Source organism: Carcharhinus amblyrhynchos, chromosome 7 (assembly GCF_965287045.1).
Source record: "Carcharhinus amblyrhynchos chromosome 7, sCarAmb.v2.hapA, whole genome shotgun sequence".
Classification (NCBI taxonomy): domain Eukaryota; kingdom Metazoa; phylum Chordata; class Chondrichthyes; order Carcharhiniformes; family Carcharhinidae; genus Carcharhinus; species Carcharhinus amblyrhynchos.
The window spans coordinates 10960250-10978286 of NC_137330.1; the positions used below are offsets into that span (position 1 = coordinate 10960250).

An 18037-nucleotide genomic window follows, 5' to 3' on the forward strand; every position below is an offset into this window, starting at 1 on the left:
CCCTCTGTCATTCAGTAAGATCATGGTTGATCTGATTGTGGTCTGAATCCATTTTCCTGCCACTTATTCCCCAGCTGATCAATCAATCTGTCTAACCCGTCCTTGAATATATTGAGCTTCCACGATTCTCCGGGGAAGAGAATTCTAAACACAAACCAGCCACTGAGAAAAAAGAAATTCCTCCTCCTCTGTACCTCTAATGGGAGACCCCTTATTTTGAAACTGTGACCCCTCCGCCCTCTAGATTCTGGGAAGAAACATGTTTCTCGGGATCTAATGTCTCATGTTTTTGAGCCAAGTGGCTCGAGATCCATCAGTTTCCGTAAGGTTTGTTGTTGAATAACATTGAGTTTAAATATTTATTCTGAGGGACTTTATAAATCATTTTGTTTCATAGAAATGTCATTACATTGGGCACATATCTCCCTCAACGAGCTGATTTTCATTTTCTGTAAACTGCGGTGTTGCTGCGAGCTGTTGTCGATGAATTTGCCTCTTATTATTGCCTCTGTGCAGGAGAAGGTGGATTCGCAGCATGCCCATGGCATGCAGGAGTTGGAGTTCATTCAGGGACAACCCGCAACAGAAGAAGCAAGAAGATGTGTTGATGGGTGGTTGAAAGTACCAGGTATTATTTCTCCTCCGTTTCACTTCGAAACTTCATTTTTTAAGATTTTATTTTATTCGTGGGACATGGGCGTCACTGGCTGGCCAGCATTTATTGCCCATCCCTAGTTGCCCTTGGAGGGCCGTTGAAAGTCAACCACATTGCTGTGGCTCTGGAGTCACACGTAGGCCAGACCAAGTGTGCAATAGGCTGCCTGCTGTGATCGTGGAGTCAGACACTTTAGGAACTTTCAAGAGGTTATTGGATGGGCACATGGACCACACCAGAATGATAGGGAGTGGGATAGCTTGATCTTGGGATTGGGCATAGCTCGGCACAACATCGAGAGCCGAAGGGCCTATATTGTGCTGTTATGTTCTATGTTCTTAAAGATTGAATAGATTGGCCCAGTACCACCTTTTTGGGGGAAGTTTGAGGTGGGTCTTGCCTGCAAAGCCAATATCCAATAAAAGAATAAAAAGTATCTCGCTCAGTCAAATGCTGCCTTCATGTGAAGGATAGTCACCCAACTTCGTTTCTGGCACTCAGTTCATTTGAGCCCAAATTTCGACGATAACAAAGTCAGGAGGTAAGTGGCCCTGGTAGAACTTTTTACACGATGTCATCTCTGCCTCAGTACCCTCCTTGAAATTATCCACTTGCCGAAGTCTTGGCTTTGCAACTCACCAAAGATTACCGTTAATTGCTGAAAATACCTGGGATCTTCCAAAAGATCTCTCAGAAGATGCAGAGTGTGCAATGAAAGGCTTTTCATTGCCCCCCCATGCAGAATGTTGCAAAAAGCAGTGTTAACTTGGCTTACAAGATCTTGTACGTTGTGGATCCACCACTGTTAACTTCACAGCACGGTGGCACAGTGGTTAGCACTTTGCCTCAGAGCTCCAGGTTCTTGGATTTGATTCCCAGCTTGGGTCACTGTCTGTGTGGAGTTTGCACACGCTCCCGGTCTCTGTATGGGTTTCCTCCTGGTGCTCCGATTTCCTCCCAGGGTCCAAAGATGTGCGTGTTAGGTGCATTAGCCATGTTAAATTGCCCCTTAGTGTCCCAGGGTGCATAGGTTAGTGGGGTAGATATGTGGGGATAGGGATTAGGTGGGGTGGGTGTCGGTGCAAACTTGATGGGTCTAATGGCCTCCTTCTGCACTTTTTTCTTTGGCACTTCCTGGAAAACCCAAGAACTTTCAGGTGTCTGGATCATTCTGGAAGAAAGCCATTGAAAGTGTTCAGAACATTGGTTACAGGCAATTAGCTGGAACCCCAGCATTGGTGAATTTAACAGAGCCTCCAATGCGGAAGAGGAAAAGAAAGCTGCATTGTGACTTGATTCCAGTTGTCAGTACTGCCCCACACTTGACAGAACAGTCAAGCTCCCTGATGCAGAGCAAAACTTTTCCTTTGGAACAGTTAACTACATTCTTACAACAATTATGGAACTTGATCATAGAGTTCCCTGTGCAGATGGACTCAGTGCTGAGATCTCCTCTGTTGCTTCATTACAATAATTGATACCATAAGTATATATAAATTCTGTAAGGGTTGTTTTTCAAACTGGAGATGTGACCAGCGGTGTGCCTCAGGGATCAGTGCTGGGCCCACTGTTATTTGTCATTTATATTAATGATTTGGATGAGAATATAGGAGGCATGGTTAGTAAGTTTGCAGATGACACCAAGATTGGTGGCACACTGGACAATGAAGAATGTTATCTCTGATTGCAATGGGATCTTGATTGATTGGGCCAGTGGGCTGATGAATGGTAGATGGAGTTTAATTTAGATAAATACGAGATGATGCATTTTGGTAGATTGAACCAGGGCAGGACTGACAGTTAATGGTAGGGCGTTGGAGAGAGTTGCAGAACAAAGAGATCAAAGGGTGCAGGTTCCCCTCCACTTGAAAGTGGAGTCACAAGTGGACAGAGTGGTGAAAAAGGCATTCGGCATGTTTGGTTTCATTGGTCAGAACATTAATTCAAGAGTTGGAATGTCTTGTTGAAGTTGTACAAGACATTGGTGAGGCCACACTTGGAATACTATCTACAGTTCTGGTCACTATTGTAGAAAGGATGTTACTAAACTAGAAAGAGTGCAGAAAAGATTTACTAGGATGCTACCGGGACTTAATGGTTTGAGTTATAAGGAGAGGCTGGATAGACTGCGACTTTTTTCCCTGGAGCGTAGAAGGCTGAGGGGTGATCTTATGGAGGTCTATAAAATAATGAGGGACATTGGTCAGCTAGATAGTCAATATCTTTCCCAAAGGTAGGAGAGTCTGAAACGAGAGGGCATAGGTTTAAGGTGAGAGGGGAGAGAAACCAAAAGGTCTCGAGGGGCAATTTTTTCACAGAGGGTGGTGAGTGTCTGGAACAGGTAATAGTAGAGGGGGGTACAATTTTGTCTTTTAAAAAGCATTTAGACAGTTACATGAGTAAGATGGGTACAGAGGGATATGGGCCAAATGCAGGCAATTGGGACTAGCTTAGTGGTTTAAAAAAAAGCCAGCGTGGACAAGTTGGGCCGAAGGGCCTGTTTCCATGCTGTCAACTTCTATGACGCTAAGTAGCAGAAACAAGTTCAACTGCATGTTTACCTCGTCTTAGCTTCTGGATCGATGTCTCATCAGTCTGCCTGTACTGCATCAATGGACTCATTATCTGAGCTGTGACAGCTCTGTATACTTCTGTTTGGTTCCAACCTGGTTTTGAGGGCCTTCAGAAATTTTGGTTTCCAGCCCAAACAGGAAGGGTTCTAATTTCCCTTTTCAATTGGGGTCGGCTTCAAAAAAAAATACAAACGTTGAAGCCATGATTGCATCTCTCTCTCCAACTCAAAAAATCTTTCATTTGGTCCTCTTTCTGGACTCCTCCTTCCGACAACATCCCTGACCATAATGTGTTGGTAAACAATTGCAATCTATTCTTCAGCGCAGAATTATGCTCCAAGAATGAGGGGAGTTTCTCAGCCCTTAATTATTTATGACATTAGAAAGAATTTACTTGCTTAATCCACAGATGAATTTTATTCCGATGCTTCCGATCACGTTAACAAGTTTTGTATCTTCTTTTGCACTTGATTTCTTATCTCCTTTATTTTGCTCCCTGCTCCTCCTCAACCTGCAATGCCTTTTTGAAACAGGGCCGAAGCCTGGGGTTGTCAGTTTTGGTCGGAGAGGAGATAGGAGATGTACAAGTGCTTCAGTGACTGCTGATCCCATTGACTGCCCGATAATGAACTGTAACAGGAAGTTTGACAATCGACATTTGCTTCTCGGGCACCTGAAAAGGTAGGCATTTGTTTTTAAACTTAACAGTGCAAATAGTGATATCGGTCACTGGCTGCGTAAGACTGCTTTGAGGAATTGGAACGCTGCAGAGTTAAGTTTAAAAGTTTATCTGTTAGTGTCACAAGTAGGCTTGCATTAACACTGTAGTGAAGTAGCTGTGAAAATCTCCTAGTCGCCACACTCTGGCGCCCGTTCAGGTAACGCTGAGGGCCAATGCACGTCTTTTGGATGGTGGGAGAAAACTGGAGCACGGGGAGGAATCCCACGTAGACACGGGGAGAACATGTAGATTCTACACAGACAGAGACCCAAGCTGGGAGTTGAGCCTGGGTCCCTGACGCTGTGAGGCAAACTGTGCTAATCACTGTGCTGCTCCGTAATGATTAAGCAACTGGATACATACTGAAAATTAATTCTTCACCAGCTCGATCTTTTTATAAGACACTCCTACTGATGCGGATTGGCTGCAGATATTACTGAATTTGTAGCTATCTGATTCAGAGATACTGGTGTATGACTCCATCAGCCTGTTGTAGTTGTGTTTTATTGTTCTTCCCTCCATTCATTGTGTCAAGTTCTGGATATTGATCTCGGGAAGGATATGTTGGCCTTGGAGAGATTAATACACATCTCTTTAACCTAATCTAATGCTATCTCCGCTCAAATTGTCTGCATCTTTAAGACTTCAACAGCAGGTTAACTGAAAAGACTCACATTCTAATTGCTGCTTTGGAGATTGAGTGGAATGTCTCCAGGGTTAAAAGATTTAAGCCATGGAGATCGGGTTATATTCCATTGATTATACAAGATTATGGGTGATCTAGCGATCCTGTGGGTACAGTGCAAGCGTCCCAATCTCTGGGCCAGAAGCCCTGGTTTCAAGTCCCACTTTTGGACTTGATGGCCACAGCAGGTATGTTCATAACGTGGCCAAGCAGATTGATGATTAGCCTGTCGATCCTTCCAAGTAAGAAGTCTCTCAACACCAGGTTAGAGTCCAACCAGTTTATTTGATAGTAATCCCACAAGCTTTCGGAAACGGTGTTCCTTCGTCAGGTTCTGATCAGAGAAGGGCGTATAAAGTCACGCACAGTTTACAGAATACTGATTAGAATGCGAGTCTTTGCAGCTAACCTGCTGTTGAAGTCTTAAAGATGCAGACAATGTGAGTGGAGATAGCATTAGCATAGGTTAAAGAGATGTGTATTAATCCCTCCAAGGGCAGGTGGGAAGAGTGGGAGAGTCTCCTGGCCAGCCACACTGCAGGAGACAATGGCAAATCACTGCACTACTTAGGCATGCATAATCATGGGACTAATCCAATGGTGGAACCGTGGCCACCAAGGTCTTGTTTGGCATGGTAAGTGAAAGGGGAGGAAGGGTGATCTAATTTGAGATGTGTAAGATAATTAAAGCAGTTAAAGTGGAGGGGAATATATCCTGTCTGTGTTCCCCAGAGAGGGACACGAGGAATGCTTAATGGGTAACACAAATGGGTTCTGTTTTAGCTCCTAGTCTGGAAACCAGTGATGAGGTTTGAATTAATGACTGTCCACATTCCAGCGGGGATTCCTGGGACCCACTTTTGGAGCAAACGTGCGGCAGCAGTTGCTGGAAAAGTCAGGTGTGGGAATCATCAAGGAATGCTTGGTCCTCTCGCAGTGTCCGCAGTGTTGGTGTTTTACAAAGCCCTGAATCCATCCATTGGTGAAATTGGGACCCCTCTGTGGCAGGCTGGAAGAGAGAGTCCATCTGAGTCCAGTCCCGAGCCTGGCAGCCTTATGGCTGTGCTGACGTTTAGGTTACTTGACGGAAAAATCCGTGTTGAGTGGGCTTGTTGTCATTCCCGCAAAAGACTGACGTTGAATATCTCCCGAAGGCTGAGTTGAGACGGATTTTTGATTTATAAGGGAGTCCAGCATTATTGGGAAATGGGGTGGAAGCTGCAGGCCAATTAGCTGAGCATTCGCTTAAATTGGACCAATTGACAGGCAACACGATAGCTCAGTGACTATCACTGTTTGCTGTGCAGTTACAGGGACCTGGGTCGGATCTCTGGCTTGGGTCCATGTCTGCGAGAGTTTGCACATTCTTCCCGTGCTTGCGTGGGTTTTCTCTGGGTGCTCCGGTTTCCTACCACACCCCAAAAACGTGCTTTTAGGCTGATTGGTGTCAATAAATTGTCCCTAAATTGGATCTCCCTTAATCTGGCGCACATATTCCCTTAATTTGCACCCCTTTATTGTGGGGTCCACTAGAGGTAGACAAAAGTTGTAGGTAGAAGAAAGACTTGAATAAGGCACTCACTGAGTGTTAAAATGGGCGGCGTGGGCTTGTCGGGCCGAAGGGCCTGTTTCCTGTGCTGTGCTGTTCTTTGCTCTTTGATCTTACCGAATGGCAGAGTACGATGAAGGTTATTTCTTGTGTTTTACTATTGATCCCTGACCATTATAAACCATTCTGGCTAGCAAGCTGTGAAGCGTTTATGCTTCATGTAATGGGCACACGAGCTGACAGACTGAACATGAGCTCTCCCTCTTAGGCTCTCCCTCTTCATATTGCCAGTGGGGACTGCACAGTGGTTAGCAGTGCTTGCTTCACAGCAGCAGGGACTCGGGTTTAATGCCCAGTTTGGGTCACTGTCTGTGTGGAATCTGCACCTTCTCCCCGTTTCTGGGTGGGTTTCCTCCGGGTGCTCCGGTTTCGTCCCACAGTGCAAAGACGTGCTGGTTAGGTGCGTTGGCCGTGTTAAATTCTCCCTCAGTGTACCCAAACAGGCACCGGATGGCGACTGGGGGATTTTCATAGTAACTTCATTGTAGCTTTAATATAAGCCTACTTGTGACACTGATAATTAGACTTAAGCACAGCATTTTTTTTTTAGTTGGGAGCTGGGCTCCTCTAGTCTTTGCTATTGGCTGGCGCAGAGAAAGTCCAGTTCGTACACTGTGGTAACTATGGCAATTTGTTTTTTTAAAAAAGGTTTGACCATTCTCCCTGTGATCCCACGATTACACTTCATGGGTCTCCATCCACTTGGTATATTTGTGTTGCATGCTGTCAACGATTCATAAACCCACAGAAATATGAAGAGCATTTGGCTTCAAAGGTACATTGTGACAAATGCATGATGAATAAAATTCATATTTAATATGCCTTTTTCCCTTTTTAGCTCAACCATGATAGCCATTAGTTGTACATGCTGAAATATACACCTTCCTGAATTATTAATGGATTCTTCCAAGTAGTTTACCTCTTTTGGTTCAAGTTAAAATTTTTTGTCTCCCCTCCCAACTAGCTCTTCTTGCGTCTCCTTCTCCCCTCGTTCTTCTGCTACTTCCTCCTCCCTCTCTCTTCCCCCACTTCTTCGTTCTCTTTCTACCCTGCTCCTCCTCCCCCTCTCTACCCCGGTCTTCCTCATCCTCCTCATCCTCCTCCTCCTCCTCCTCCTCCTCCTCATCATCATCCTCATCCTCATCATCCTCATCCTCATCCTCATCCTCCTCTCCCTCCTCCCCCTTGCCTGTGGGTTTAAGTTTCTGGAGTGGGATTTGAACCCATGTCCTTCTGCTTCAGAGGTCAGTGTGAAACTGAGCCACAGTTGATGGACATTGTCCATTAATGTCATGTACCCAGTACAGTGGGCATGTTTAGAATAGTGTTGGAACACTGTATTCTCCTCAAGCTATCCCCAACTAGTTTTGGTTTGAATTGGTTGGCTATGCAAATCAAATGATTACAGATTAGTAATCCTTCAGGATTTTGTTTACTTCTAAACTGAAATGTTGCTGAAAGCAAATACCACACACAGTTGCTACTCCCACGATTCTTAGACACTCTGTAAAGCACACTGATTGCATCTTGCTCATTTCCTGTGTATAAACTATTCAGAAGACTAGGTCTGTCACTTGACACGTTTGACGTTTCATGGTAGCTCGATCCCTGTTTACAAACAGAAAGTGTTCCTCTTCAAAGCATAAAATTAGCTACATTGCAGTTAAATGGCTGTGTGCTCAGCTATGTGGCCACTTTGTGCAAAGCAAGATCCAACTGAGAGGAATGACCAGGGGTGCATGCGACTTTGAACCAGTCACTCGACCTCTGGTTGCAAGCAGTCCTCAGACTGTCCACAGCTAGTTGTGGTACTGGTTGTATTGCAGCTTGGTATGCCTCCTGCTGTCCAAAACGCAACAAACTATAAAGGGTTGTGAACGAAGCCTAGTCCATTATGCAAACCAGCCTCTCATCCATTGACTCTGTCTACTTCCCACTGCCTCGGAAAAGCAGCCAGCATAATCGAGGACCCACGCACCCCAGATACACTCTCTCCCACCTTCTTCCGTCAGGAAAAAGATACAAAAGTTTGAGGTCACGTGTCAGCCGACTCAAGAACAGCTTCTTCCCTGCTGCCATCAGACTTTTGAATGGGTTACCTGATATTATGCTGATCTTTCTCTACACCTTAGCTATGACTGTGGCGCTATATTCTGCACCCTCTCCTTTCCTTCTCCTCTGTGTACTCTATGAATGCCTAAATGCTATGTCTAAATAGTGCGCAAGAAACAATATTTTTCACTGTATCTCAATACAAAGAACAAAAAAAGTTTACAGCATAGGGACGGGTCCTTCGCCCTTCCAAGCCTGCACCGACCATGCTGTCTGACTGAACAAAAACCCCCTATCCTTCCAGGGACCATATCCCATTCTATTCATGTATTTGTCCAGATGCCCCTTAAAAGTCACTATCGTATCTGCTTCCACTACCTTCCCTGGCAGTGAGTTCCAGCATCCAGCACCCTCTGTGTAAAGATAACACTTGCCTTGTAAATCTCCTTTAACCTTTGTAACTTAAACCTATGCCCCCTGGTAATTGACTCTTCCACCCTGGGAGAAAAGCTTCTGACTATTCAGTCTGTTTGTGCCTCTCAATCTTGTAGACGTCTATCGGGTCGCCCCTCAACCTCCATCGTCACAGTGAGAACAAACCAAGTTTCTCCAACCTCGCCTTGTTGCTAATGCCCTCGGTACCAGGCAACGTCCTGGTAAATCTTTTGAGATGTGACAATAGTAAATCAAATCAAATAGTTAATGAAGAGCATGTTGTTCCAATGTCAGAACGTGTTGATCAAACAATTGCTTTATCTTTTTTTGTTGTTTCGCAGGTTGACGTACAGGACCTTGACGGCCACCAGCGTGACCTTGAGCCACAGATTACTCAGTGCTTCGCTTGCCCGAGCTGTTACCTCCTTTTTAATTTGAGGGATGAATGCTTACAACATATGGCCAAGACCAACCACTTCCTTCAGAAGCACAAATTGAGTGGTAGGTTTTGTGGGGTGAGGGGCTGTGGATGCAGAGTTAAAATTGTGTGTGTGGAGCTTTCCGCTGCTCAGCGGAAAAACGGCTTTTTAAAACGCTGTACTTATAAGACAAAACTTTTCACAAGTTTCTTTACAGGAGAAAGCACTTCAATGATCGAATAGATCTTTGCTGTTGCATATCTAAATTGTTACGTATGAACATGCATACAAATTAGGAGCAGGAGTCATCTGCTCAGACCCTCGAACCTGCTTTGCCATTCAGTAAAATAATCGCTGATCTGATTGTAACCTCAACCCCATATTCTTTCCACCCCCCACCACCAAAATAACCTTTCACCCCTTGTTAATCAAGTATCTCTCTGCTTTAAAAGTATTCAAAGGCTTTGTTTCCACTGCCTTTTGAGGAAGAGAATTCTCAACCAATTGAGAGAAAAAAAATGCTCATCTCTGCCTTAAATGAGTTTTAAATTTTTAAACAGCTGCCCCTAGCTCTGGACTCTCCCACAAGAGGAAACAGTCTCTCCCCATCCACCCCTTGGGATCTTAGAGGTTTCAGTCAAATTATTTCGCTGAAGTTATCTCCCAAGCTCTAATGGGTACAAACCTAAAGTTTCTGACTTTCCCTCATAAGACAACCCGGTCTTCCTATAAACCTCTGAACTGAAATAAGGAGACCAATGCTGTGTACAATACTCTCGATGTGGTCGCACCAATACCCTGTATAACTGAGGCATAACCTCCCTCCTTGGGTATTTATTTCCCCTCACAATAAACAAAAACATTCTCTCAGCTTTCCTAGTTACTCGCTATACCTGTATGGCACCAGCCTTTTGTGATTCATACACCAAGAGGCCCAGGTCCCTCCCCTGCATCTCGGAGCTCTCAAATCTCTCACCGTCTAGATAATCTCCTTTCTTGTTCTTCCTCCCAAAGTGGACAATTCCACATTTGCCCTCTCACTTAACCTATCCATGTCCCATATAGCCTCCTGACATCCTCTTCACAATTTACTTTCTTACCTATCTTTGTGTCATCAGCAAATTTAGCAGCCGTAATATCAGTCCCTTCATCAAACTCTCTTAGATAAATTATGAAAAGTTAAACCCCCCAGCACTGATCCCTGTGGCATGGTACACCACTCATCCTGCCAGCCAGAAAAAGGTACGTTTATGCTAACTCTATTTGATTGGCGAAAGACCAGGAAACATCAATCCAGGCCATTGTGTTACCCCTGCATCATGAACTTCTATTTTCTGCAATGAATTTGATGTGGCCCCCTTATCAAATGCCTTCTGGAAATCCAAGTACAGTACATCCACTGATTCCGCTTTATCCACAGCACACACGAGTCCTTCAAAGAACTCCCAATATATTGGTTGAACGTGATTTCCCTTTCACAAAACCATGTTGACGCTGCCTGATTGCTTTGATTTTTTTCCAAGTGCCCTGCTGTAACATCTTTAATAATGGCTTCTAACATTTTCCCTACAACTGATGTTAGGCTAACTGGTTCCTGGTTTCTGTCTTCCTCCCGTTTTGCTATCTTCAAATCTAATAGAATCTTCTCTGCATTTTCCCAAACTCTCCAAATTGAATGCGTCAGCTTTCTCATTAGCTACCTCTTTCAAGACCTTAGGATCTCGTCCACCTGGACCAGGGGATTTTCAGTCCGCAGTCGCGACTATTTGCTCAACACCACTTCCCTGGTGTTAGTAATTTTCCTGAGTCCCTCCCTTCCGTTTCCTGATTTACAACATTTCTGGAATGTTACTGGTGTCCTCTCGTGAAGACTGATACAAAGTACCTGTTCAATTCATCTGCCGTAGCCAGACTTTCCATTATCAATTCCCCAGACGCACTTTCCATTGGAGCGATGCTCACCCAGTGCCCTGGAACCATAAGCCCCTAAGAAGGTCGAAGTCAGATGATAGTAGGTGAGGGACAGGGTTGTGTGCGTGCACATAATCTATTTGGTGTTGACGCATAGCATCTTATACCACAGAGATTATTAGACCCATCGTGCCTATGCTTTCACTGACCTTTCAGGCATTGCATTTCTGATCACATCTCAACTGTGTTTAAAAAAAAACTCATCTTGCCTTCAGTTCTTGTGCCAGTTATCTTAAATCTGTAATCCTTTGCTTACTGACTCTCCCACCAGTGAAAAGAGTTCTTCACCACCTATGCTCTCTCTTAACTTTTCAATATCTGCATTGAATCATCCATAATCTTTACTCTAAAGAGGACAATTTCCATTTCTCCATTCTCCACGTCGCTGAACTCTCTTACCTCTTGCACCATTCTGGTAAACCTAGACCGTGTTTTATTTCATATAGAAACGTAGAATCCTTACAGTACAGAAAGGGGCCATTCGGCCCATCGAGACTGCGCCAACGATAAATCCACCATATCCCCGTAACCCCACATATTTACCCTGTTAATCTCGCGGGAACGAGAGTCAATTTAGCATGGCCAATCAACCTAACCCGCACGTCTTTGGACTGTGGGAGGAAACTAGAGCACCCAGAGGAAACCCATGCAGACACAAGGAGAATGTGCAAACGCCACACACAGTGACCCAAGCTGGGAATCGAACCTTCGTTTCTAGTGCTGTGAGGCAGCAGTGCTAATCACTGTGTCACCGTGCCGCCTATATAGCTAAATAGTTTGCTTCAGTTACCAGCATCAAACTTCTTTGCACACGTATTTAAAATGATGCACTGTCTATTGGGTTACAATAATCATAGAATCCTACAGTGCAGAAGGAGGGCATTCAGTCCATCGAGTCTGCACCGACCACAATCCCACCCAGGCCCTATTCCAAAAATCCCACATATTTACCCTGCAAATCCCCCTGATACTAGGGCCAAATTAGCATGGCCAAAATCAACCTAACTGTTGATTTTGGACTGTGGGAGGAAACCAGAGCACCCAGAGGAAAACCTCCCCCCCCCCCCCCCCCCCCCCCAAACAGATGCAGGGAGAATGTTCAGACTCCGCATGGGCAGTGTCCCTGGTGCTGAGGCAGCAGTGCTAACCACTGGGCCACCCTAGTCTGGGAATTTTCATGGACTTTTGACCAATCCCCATTTCAATCATTTTGTAAATTCCCAACAAAACAAACAGCTCTGATTGGAATAGAATCTCAGTTGTGAGGGGGCAGGTCATGTTGAAATTCACCAGAGATGCTCCATTTCCAGTATTTCTTTTCCTGTGTAGCAGTTTTTAATTTCGATTAATGATTTGCTTAACACAGTAAGAAACGTGAAAGTGGATTGTCATGAATGCCTGTGAAGCATCCTGGATTCCAAACAATCTTCGGTGTTCCTGTAACACTGCCGAACCAAAATCGAACAGCCCTACTCCATTCCACTCCACTGGAAGTGGTAGAGTGGTTAGCACTGCTGCCTCACAGCGCCAGGGACTCGGGTTCGATTCCCGGCTCCGGGGGGGGGGGGGGTCACTGTCTGCGCGGAGTTTGCACATTCTCCGTGCGTCTGTGTGGGTTTCTTCTGGGTGCTCCGGTTTCTACCCCTCCAGTCCGAAAGATGCGCTGGTTAGGTGCGTCGGCCATGCTAAATTCTCCCTCGGGGGGTACCCGAACAGGCGCTGGTGTATGGCGACTGGAGGATTTTCACAGTGACTTCATTGCGGTGTTAGTGTAAGCCGGCTTGTGACATTAATAAATAAGCTTTAAAAACAATTCGCCCCTAACTTCTCGAGGACAATTCGGGATGGGCAGTGAATGCCAGCCCTGCCAGTGACACTCTCACCCCAGAAGCAAATTGTTGTTTAAAGGGAAAACATCGATTGCTGGATGAGCCGTAGAGGGGTGAGTCTTTACTTCGCCGAGGAAAGCTCAGACCCACGCTGGGCACCTAGTGGTTCCCTTCCCAGAGCCCCCAAAGAAATGGTTGAAATGAGCTAACCCCGCACAGAAAGAATTGAACCGTGTAAACCTTCCCTGTCTGTGCAGTTTTGCATTCCCCGGTGCTGATCTGCAGACCTTTGTTAACGCGGGAGAGTCGGAAAATGGAAAATTCGGGAAAAGACTCAGCAGGTCAGGAATAGCCTGTGGTGAGAGAAAGAAACTGAAACGGTTTCGGTTCAGTGGCCTTGCAGCAGAATTTGAAGATGAAAGATTCGGCGGAAAGTTTCTTGTGCCGCTAATGAATTCTTAGCCTTGATTTGACATTAAGCAGTCTTTTTTTTTAAGCCCAATTAACTGTATTTATAAAAATCTACTGGGTTTTTTGATTCACTTGTTTGAAGCCAAAAAAATCACTTTTTCTCTCGCAGAAGTGTCTACGTTGACTGAACACTAATTCAGTTTTTCCTCGTTCTTTCCCCTCATTTTTCTTGAACAGGTGAGCAGGGAACGCGCTGTCCTCTTCCATTCCCTAACTATGCAAAAAAGCTGCTGATTTCTCTGTGCCAGGAAGTTCCTTTCCAGGTGAAGTGTACAGCCTGCCGACAGATGCTTCGCACCCATGTCGAACTGACGGCTCATTTCAGGTGGGTGTGTGTTTGTGTCTTCGTTCCTCTCCCGTGACCTTCGTTCGCCATCGGTGCTTCCATCCGCCTGGGACCTCAGCTTTGAAAATTCCTCCTTAAACCTTTTCTCTTCGTAGAATCTGAAAAGTACAGGAGGAGGCCATTCGGCCCATCAGGTCTGCGCCAACCCACAATCCCGCCCATGCCCTACTGCTGCAACCCCACGCGTTTACCCTGCTGTAAAGAGAAATTTTCTCAGGTATCCCCCGGGGTGCTGTGTACTTGCTGAACCTCACTGAAGCAATACATAGACTGCGAAAGACAATATATATGGTTAAAGAATGAAAAGAAATTTATTTGTTACTGCATGTATCAGGAGAGAGACAAGTCAATGAGGGTTGGTTGTCCTCTTTGAGCTAATGTTGCTAGGTAAAATTATTATTATTATTCTGAACATTTCAATATCCCACCCTGCCTTGTCAATCAGACTGGAGGACCCAATCACAATATTCAACATTATTACCTTAGCCTATAACATTCCACCTGTCAACAGGAATAGGAGATTATTAGCTTATTGCCCATGTAGGTTTCTTCCCCTTTTCTGAGAAAACCTAACCCACGTCATTGCCAGCGATCAAGGCCACAACCAACATCTGTGATTGTTAATTGGTGAAAGGAGCCACTCTTTCGCTGGAACTCTGGGCCGCCTTTATCAGTTTGAGAGACTGCTCCAGCCTCGCTACCTGTGAACGAATTTACTCCCTGAAGTAGCAGGCTATTAAACTTGCCTTTCGCATATCCAAAAACAAATAACACAAGCTGCCTTTCTGTGCTCCATTGTATTAAAATCATTTGGCCTGTCCACCACTGTTTCCCAATATGCTGCATTCGGAACAAACTTGGCCAAAGCGCACCATACAGATATGTTGAAAATACAAATAAAGTTTATAGTACTTGGTTAATTTGTGGTTATACAGTTTATAATACTTCTGTGGTTTATTGTACCTTTGCATATGTTATCCATGTACGTATAATATATATATAATATATATATAAAACCACTTAATAATAAGTAGATTAGATCAAGATAATTATAAAAATGAAGGGCCTCATATTAAAATTCTATACTACCCCCATCACCAGCTAATCCCACTAACACTAAGGGGCAATTTAGCATGGCCAGTCCACCTAATCTGCACATGTTTAGACCTTGGGTGGAAACTGAAGCACCCGGAGGAAACCCACCCAGACACGGGGAGAACATGCAGACTCTGCACAGACAACGACCCACAAGCCAGAATTGAACCTGGGACTCTGGTGCTGTGAGACAGCAGTGCGAACCACTGTGCTATGCTGCTTCCTGTGTGACCAAAATTACACTCGCTTGTCCTAATAGCTCCTTGTATGGCTTTGTGTCAATTTTTGCCAGATTACTGCAGTAAAATGTTACAGAAGCTTAAAGGCGCTGTGCAAATGAAAAGTTGTTTGCTGATCAATTTGATGGTGGTTATTTTTCCTTCATTGTAACCCATTGGAAAGAAGCACTGGGCCTGACTGTCATAGATTAAATCATTGGATGTGGGTGGCACAGTGGTTAGCACTGCGACCTCACAGCGTCACGGATCCTGGTTCAGTTCCGGCACGTGGGTCACTGTCTGTGCGGAGCTTGCCACGTGTATGGTTACTCGTTTCAATAACTGAGCTGCAGTGATGGTTGACTTTGTCACAAAGCTGCCAGAGAGGCGGCGAGTGTCCAATATTCCCAACCAGGTCATTTTCCTTTTCCCTCGGAGAATGGGCAAATTCCACGCCGTGCCCAGGTCGGAATTGAACCCGGGTCCCTGGCACTCTGAGGCAGCAGTGCCACCATGCCGGGGAAAGAGACGAAAGGTCAGACAGGCAAAGGCGGAACTCCCTGGATGGGAAAAGGAAAAAAGTTTGAGTAGAGAAAGGTCGTATGACAGGTGTCAGGTTGATTATATAAATCAGAACCAGGCTGAACATAAAAATACGGAGGGGAGAGTGAGGAAGGCAATTAAGAATAGAATCATGGAATCCTACAGTGCAGAAGGAGGCCATTCGGTCCATCGAGTCTGCACCGACCACAATCCCACCCAGGCCCTATCCCCATAACCCCATGTATTTAGCCTAGCTAGTCCCCCTAACACTAAGTATGAGAAGGTACTGTCAGCTAACATAAAATTCAAAAGTCTTATTTAGTAAATATTAAACAGGAATAAAGAAGCATTTGATCAGGGACTTTTAAGAGCTTGGAACTTCCTCCCTGATAGGACAATGGGTGTGCCGACATCACAAGGTGTGCAAGGGTCGGTCACATCCCTATCCCGTGAAAGAACAAAAAAAGTTAAAGGAAATTTACATACGTATGCAGTGTTGGGCGGGGAGTAGAATATGTCTAAGGTATTGAATGGCTGCTTTGTAGCTATCTTTACCAAGCAAGAAACTGCCACCAAAGTTATAGTGAATATGGAGGTGGCTGCGACACTGGGCTAAAAATTGAGAAAGAGGACATATTAATTTGTTGATTACCTGTGATAAGTCACCAGGACTAGATGAGGTGCGTCTGAGGATACTGAGGGAGGTAAGGGTGGAAGCTGCAGAGGCAATGACCATAATCTTCCAATCTTCCTCAGATAGAGGGCGGTGCCAGTGGACTGGAGAATTACAAATGTCATGTTGAAGTTGTGTAAGACTTTGGTGAGGCCACACTTGGAACACTGTGTACAGTTCTGGTCGTTCTATTATAGAAAGGATATTATTAAATTAGAAAGAGTGTAGAAAAGATATAGTAGGATGCTACCGGGATTTGATGGTTTGAGTTATAGGGAGAGGCTGGATACATTGGGACTTTTTTCCCCTGGAGCATAACAGGCTTAGGGGTGATCTTTAAAGAGATCTGTAAAATAATGAGGGGTATAAATCAGTGAGGTAGTCAATATCTTTTCCCAAAGGTAGAGAAGTCTAAAACTAGAGGGCATAGGTTTAAGGTGAGAGGGGAGAAATACAAAAGGCTCCAGAGAGACGGTTGTTTCACACACAGGGTGATGAGCCTCTGGGATGAGCTGCCAGAGGCAGTAGTAGAGGCAGGTACAATTTTGTCTTTTAAAAAGCATTTAGATAGTGACATGGGTACAATGGGTATAGAGGGATATGGGCCAAATGCAGGCAATTGAGATTAGCTTAGGAGTTTTGTAAAAAAGGTCGGCATGGACAAGTTGGGCTGAAGGGCCTCTTTCCATGCTGTAAACCTCTATGATTCTATGACTATAAAGGAATGAGAGGCAATAGAAGAAATCGGGCACAATTCTAAAATAGATGCAGGGACAGAACGATCTGGTTCTTGGTGTGAGGATCATGTTTCATCAATAGATTGGAGAATCTAGGGTTGGGGTCTTGAGAAGGGAAGGTTGAGAGGAGATTTGATCCAAGTGTTCAAAATCATGAAGTGTACAGAGCAGGCAGAGAGAGCTGTTCCCACTGGGGAGAGGGAAGGAAATAGAGGGCACTGATTTAAACTGAGTGACAAACTGATCAATGGTGATGTGAGGAACTGCTTTTCCAGGCAGTGTCCGGTTAGGATCTGGAGAGAACTACTTCATTGTGGTGGAGGCTGATAAAATTAGGGCTTTCAAAGGGGAATTAGATAATTGTGTGATGGGAGAAAGTTTGCAGGGGAAAGGCCAGGAGATTGGCACGAGCTAAGTTGCTGTCATAAAGAGGTAGCATGGACATTACAACATATGTTGGTGCCTGCAGGGATATCTCCATTCTGATTCTATGTAGGTGCAACGGGCAAACTTCCATTCAGTTAAACTGACTTTCAGAAAATATGTTTTTGAAGATTTTTATTTGAATCATTTTGTTTGTACATTTCTGTTTTGGCAAGGATGCTTATGGTTATGGAGTTGGAGGGAGTTAAAATACATATTAGCCATGATCTAACTGAATGGTGGAGCAGGCTCGAGGGGCTGAATGGCCTCACCTCGTTGTATACACAGTAAAGGGGCGGCACAGTGGTTAGCATTGCTGCCTCACTGCGCCAGGGACCCGGGTTCGATTCCGGCTTGGGTCGCTGTCTGTGTGAAGTCATCACGTTCTCCCAGTGACGTGTGGGTTTCCTCTGGCTGCTCTGGTTTCCTCCCACCGTTAAGTTCCACGTTAAGTTCCACCTGCAAGTTCCCCTCCAAGCCACTCACCATCCTGACTTGGAAGTATACCGCTGTTCTTCTGCAGTCGCTGGGTCAAAATCCTGGAATTCCCTCCCTAACGGCATTGTAGGTCAACCCACAGCA

At 45.0% G+C, this 18037-nt stretch overlaps 1 protein-coding gene across 5 annotated transcripts in view; it reads left to right on the top strand.

The window, feature by feature from the left end:
* Positions 1 to 18037, top strand: part of znf451 (zinc finger protein 451) — a 57500-nt gene that overhangs the window by 18338 nt on the left and 21125 nt on the right. For all 5 annotated transcript variants that reach the window (XR_013886980.1, XM_080191944.1, XM_080191946.1 and 2 more), the window contains exons 5-9: positions 517 to 628; positions 3762 to 3909; positions 6892 to 7018; positions 9072 to 9231; positions 13598 to 13745. Coding sequence is in view for 4 of the 5 variants with exons in the window: in XM_080191944.1 (XP_080048070.1) it covers positions 517 to 628; positions 3762 to 3909; positions 6892 to 7018; positions 9072 to 9231; positions 13598 to 13745 (695 nt within the window). In the remaining variant the exon portion in view is untranslated. The remainder of the gene's footprint in view (positions 1 to 516; positions 629 to 3761; positions 3910 to 6891; positions 7019 to 9071; positions 9232 to 13597; positions 13746 to 18037) is intronic.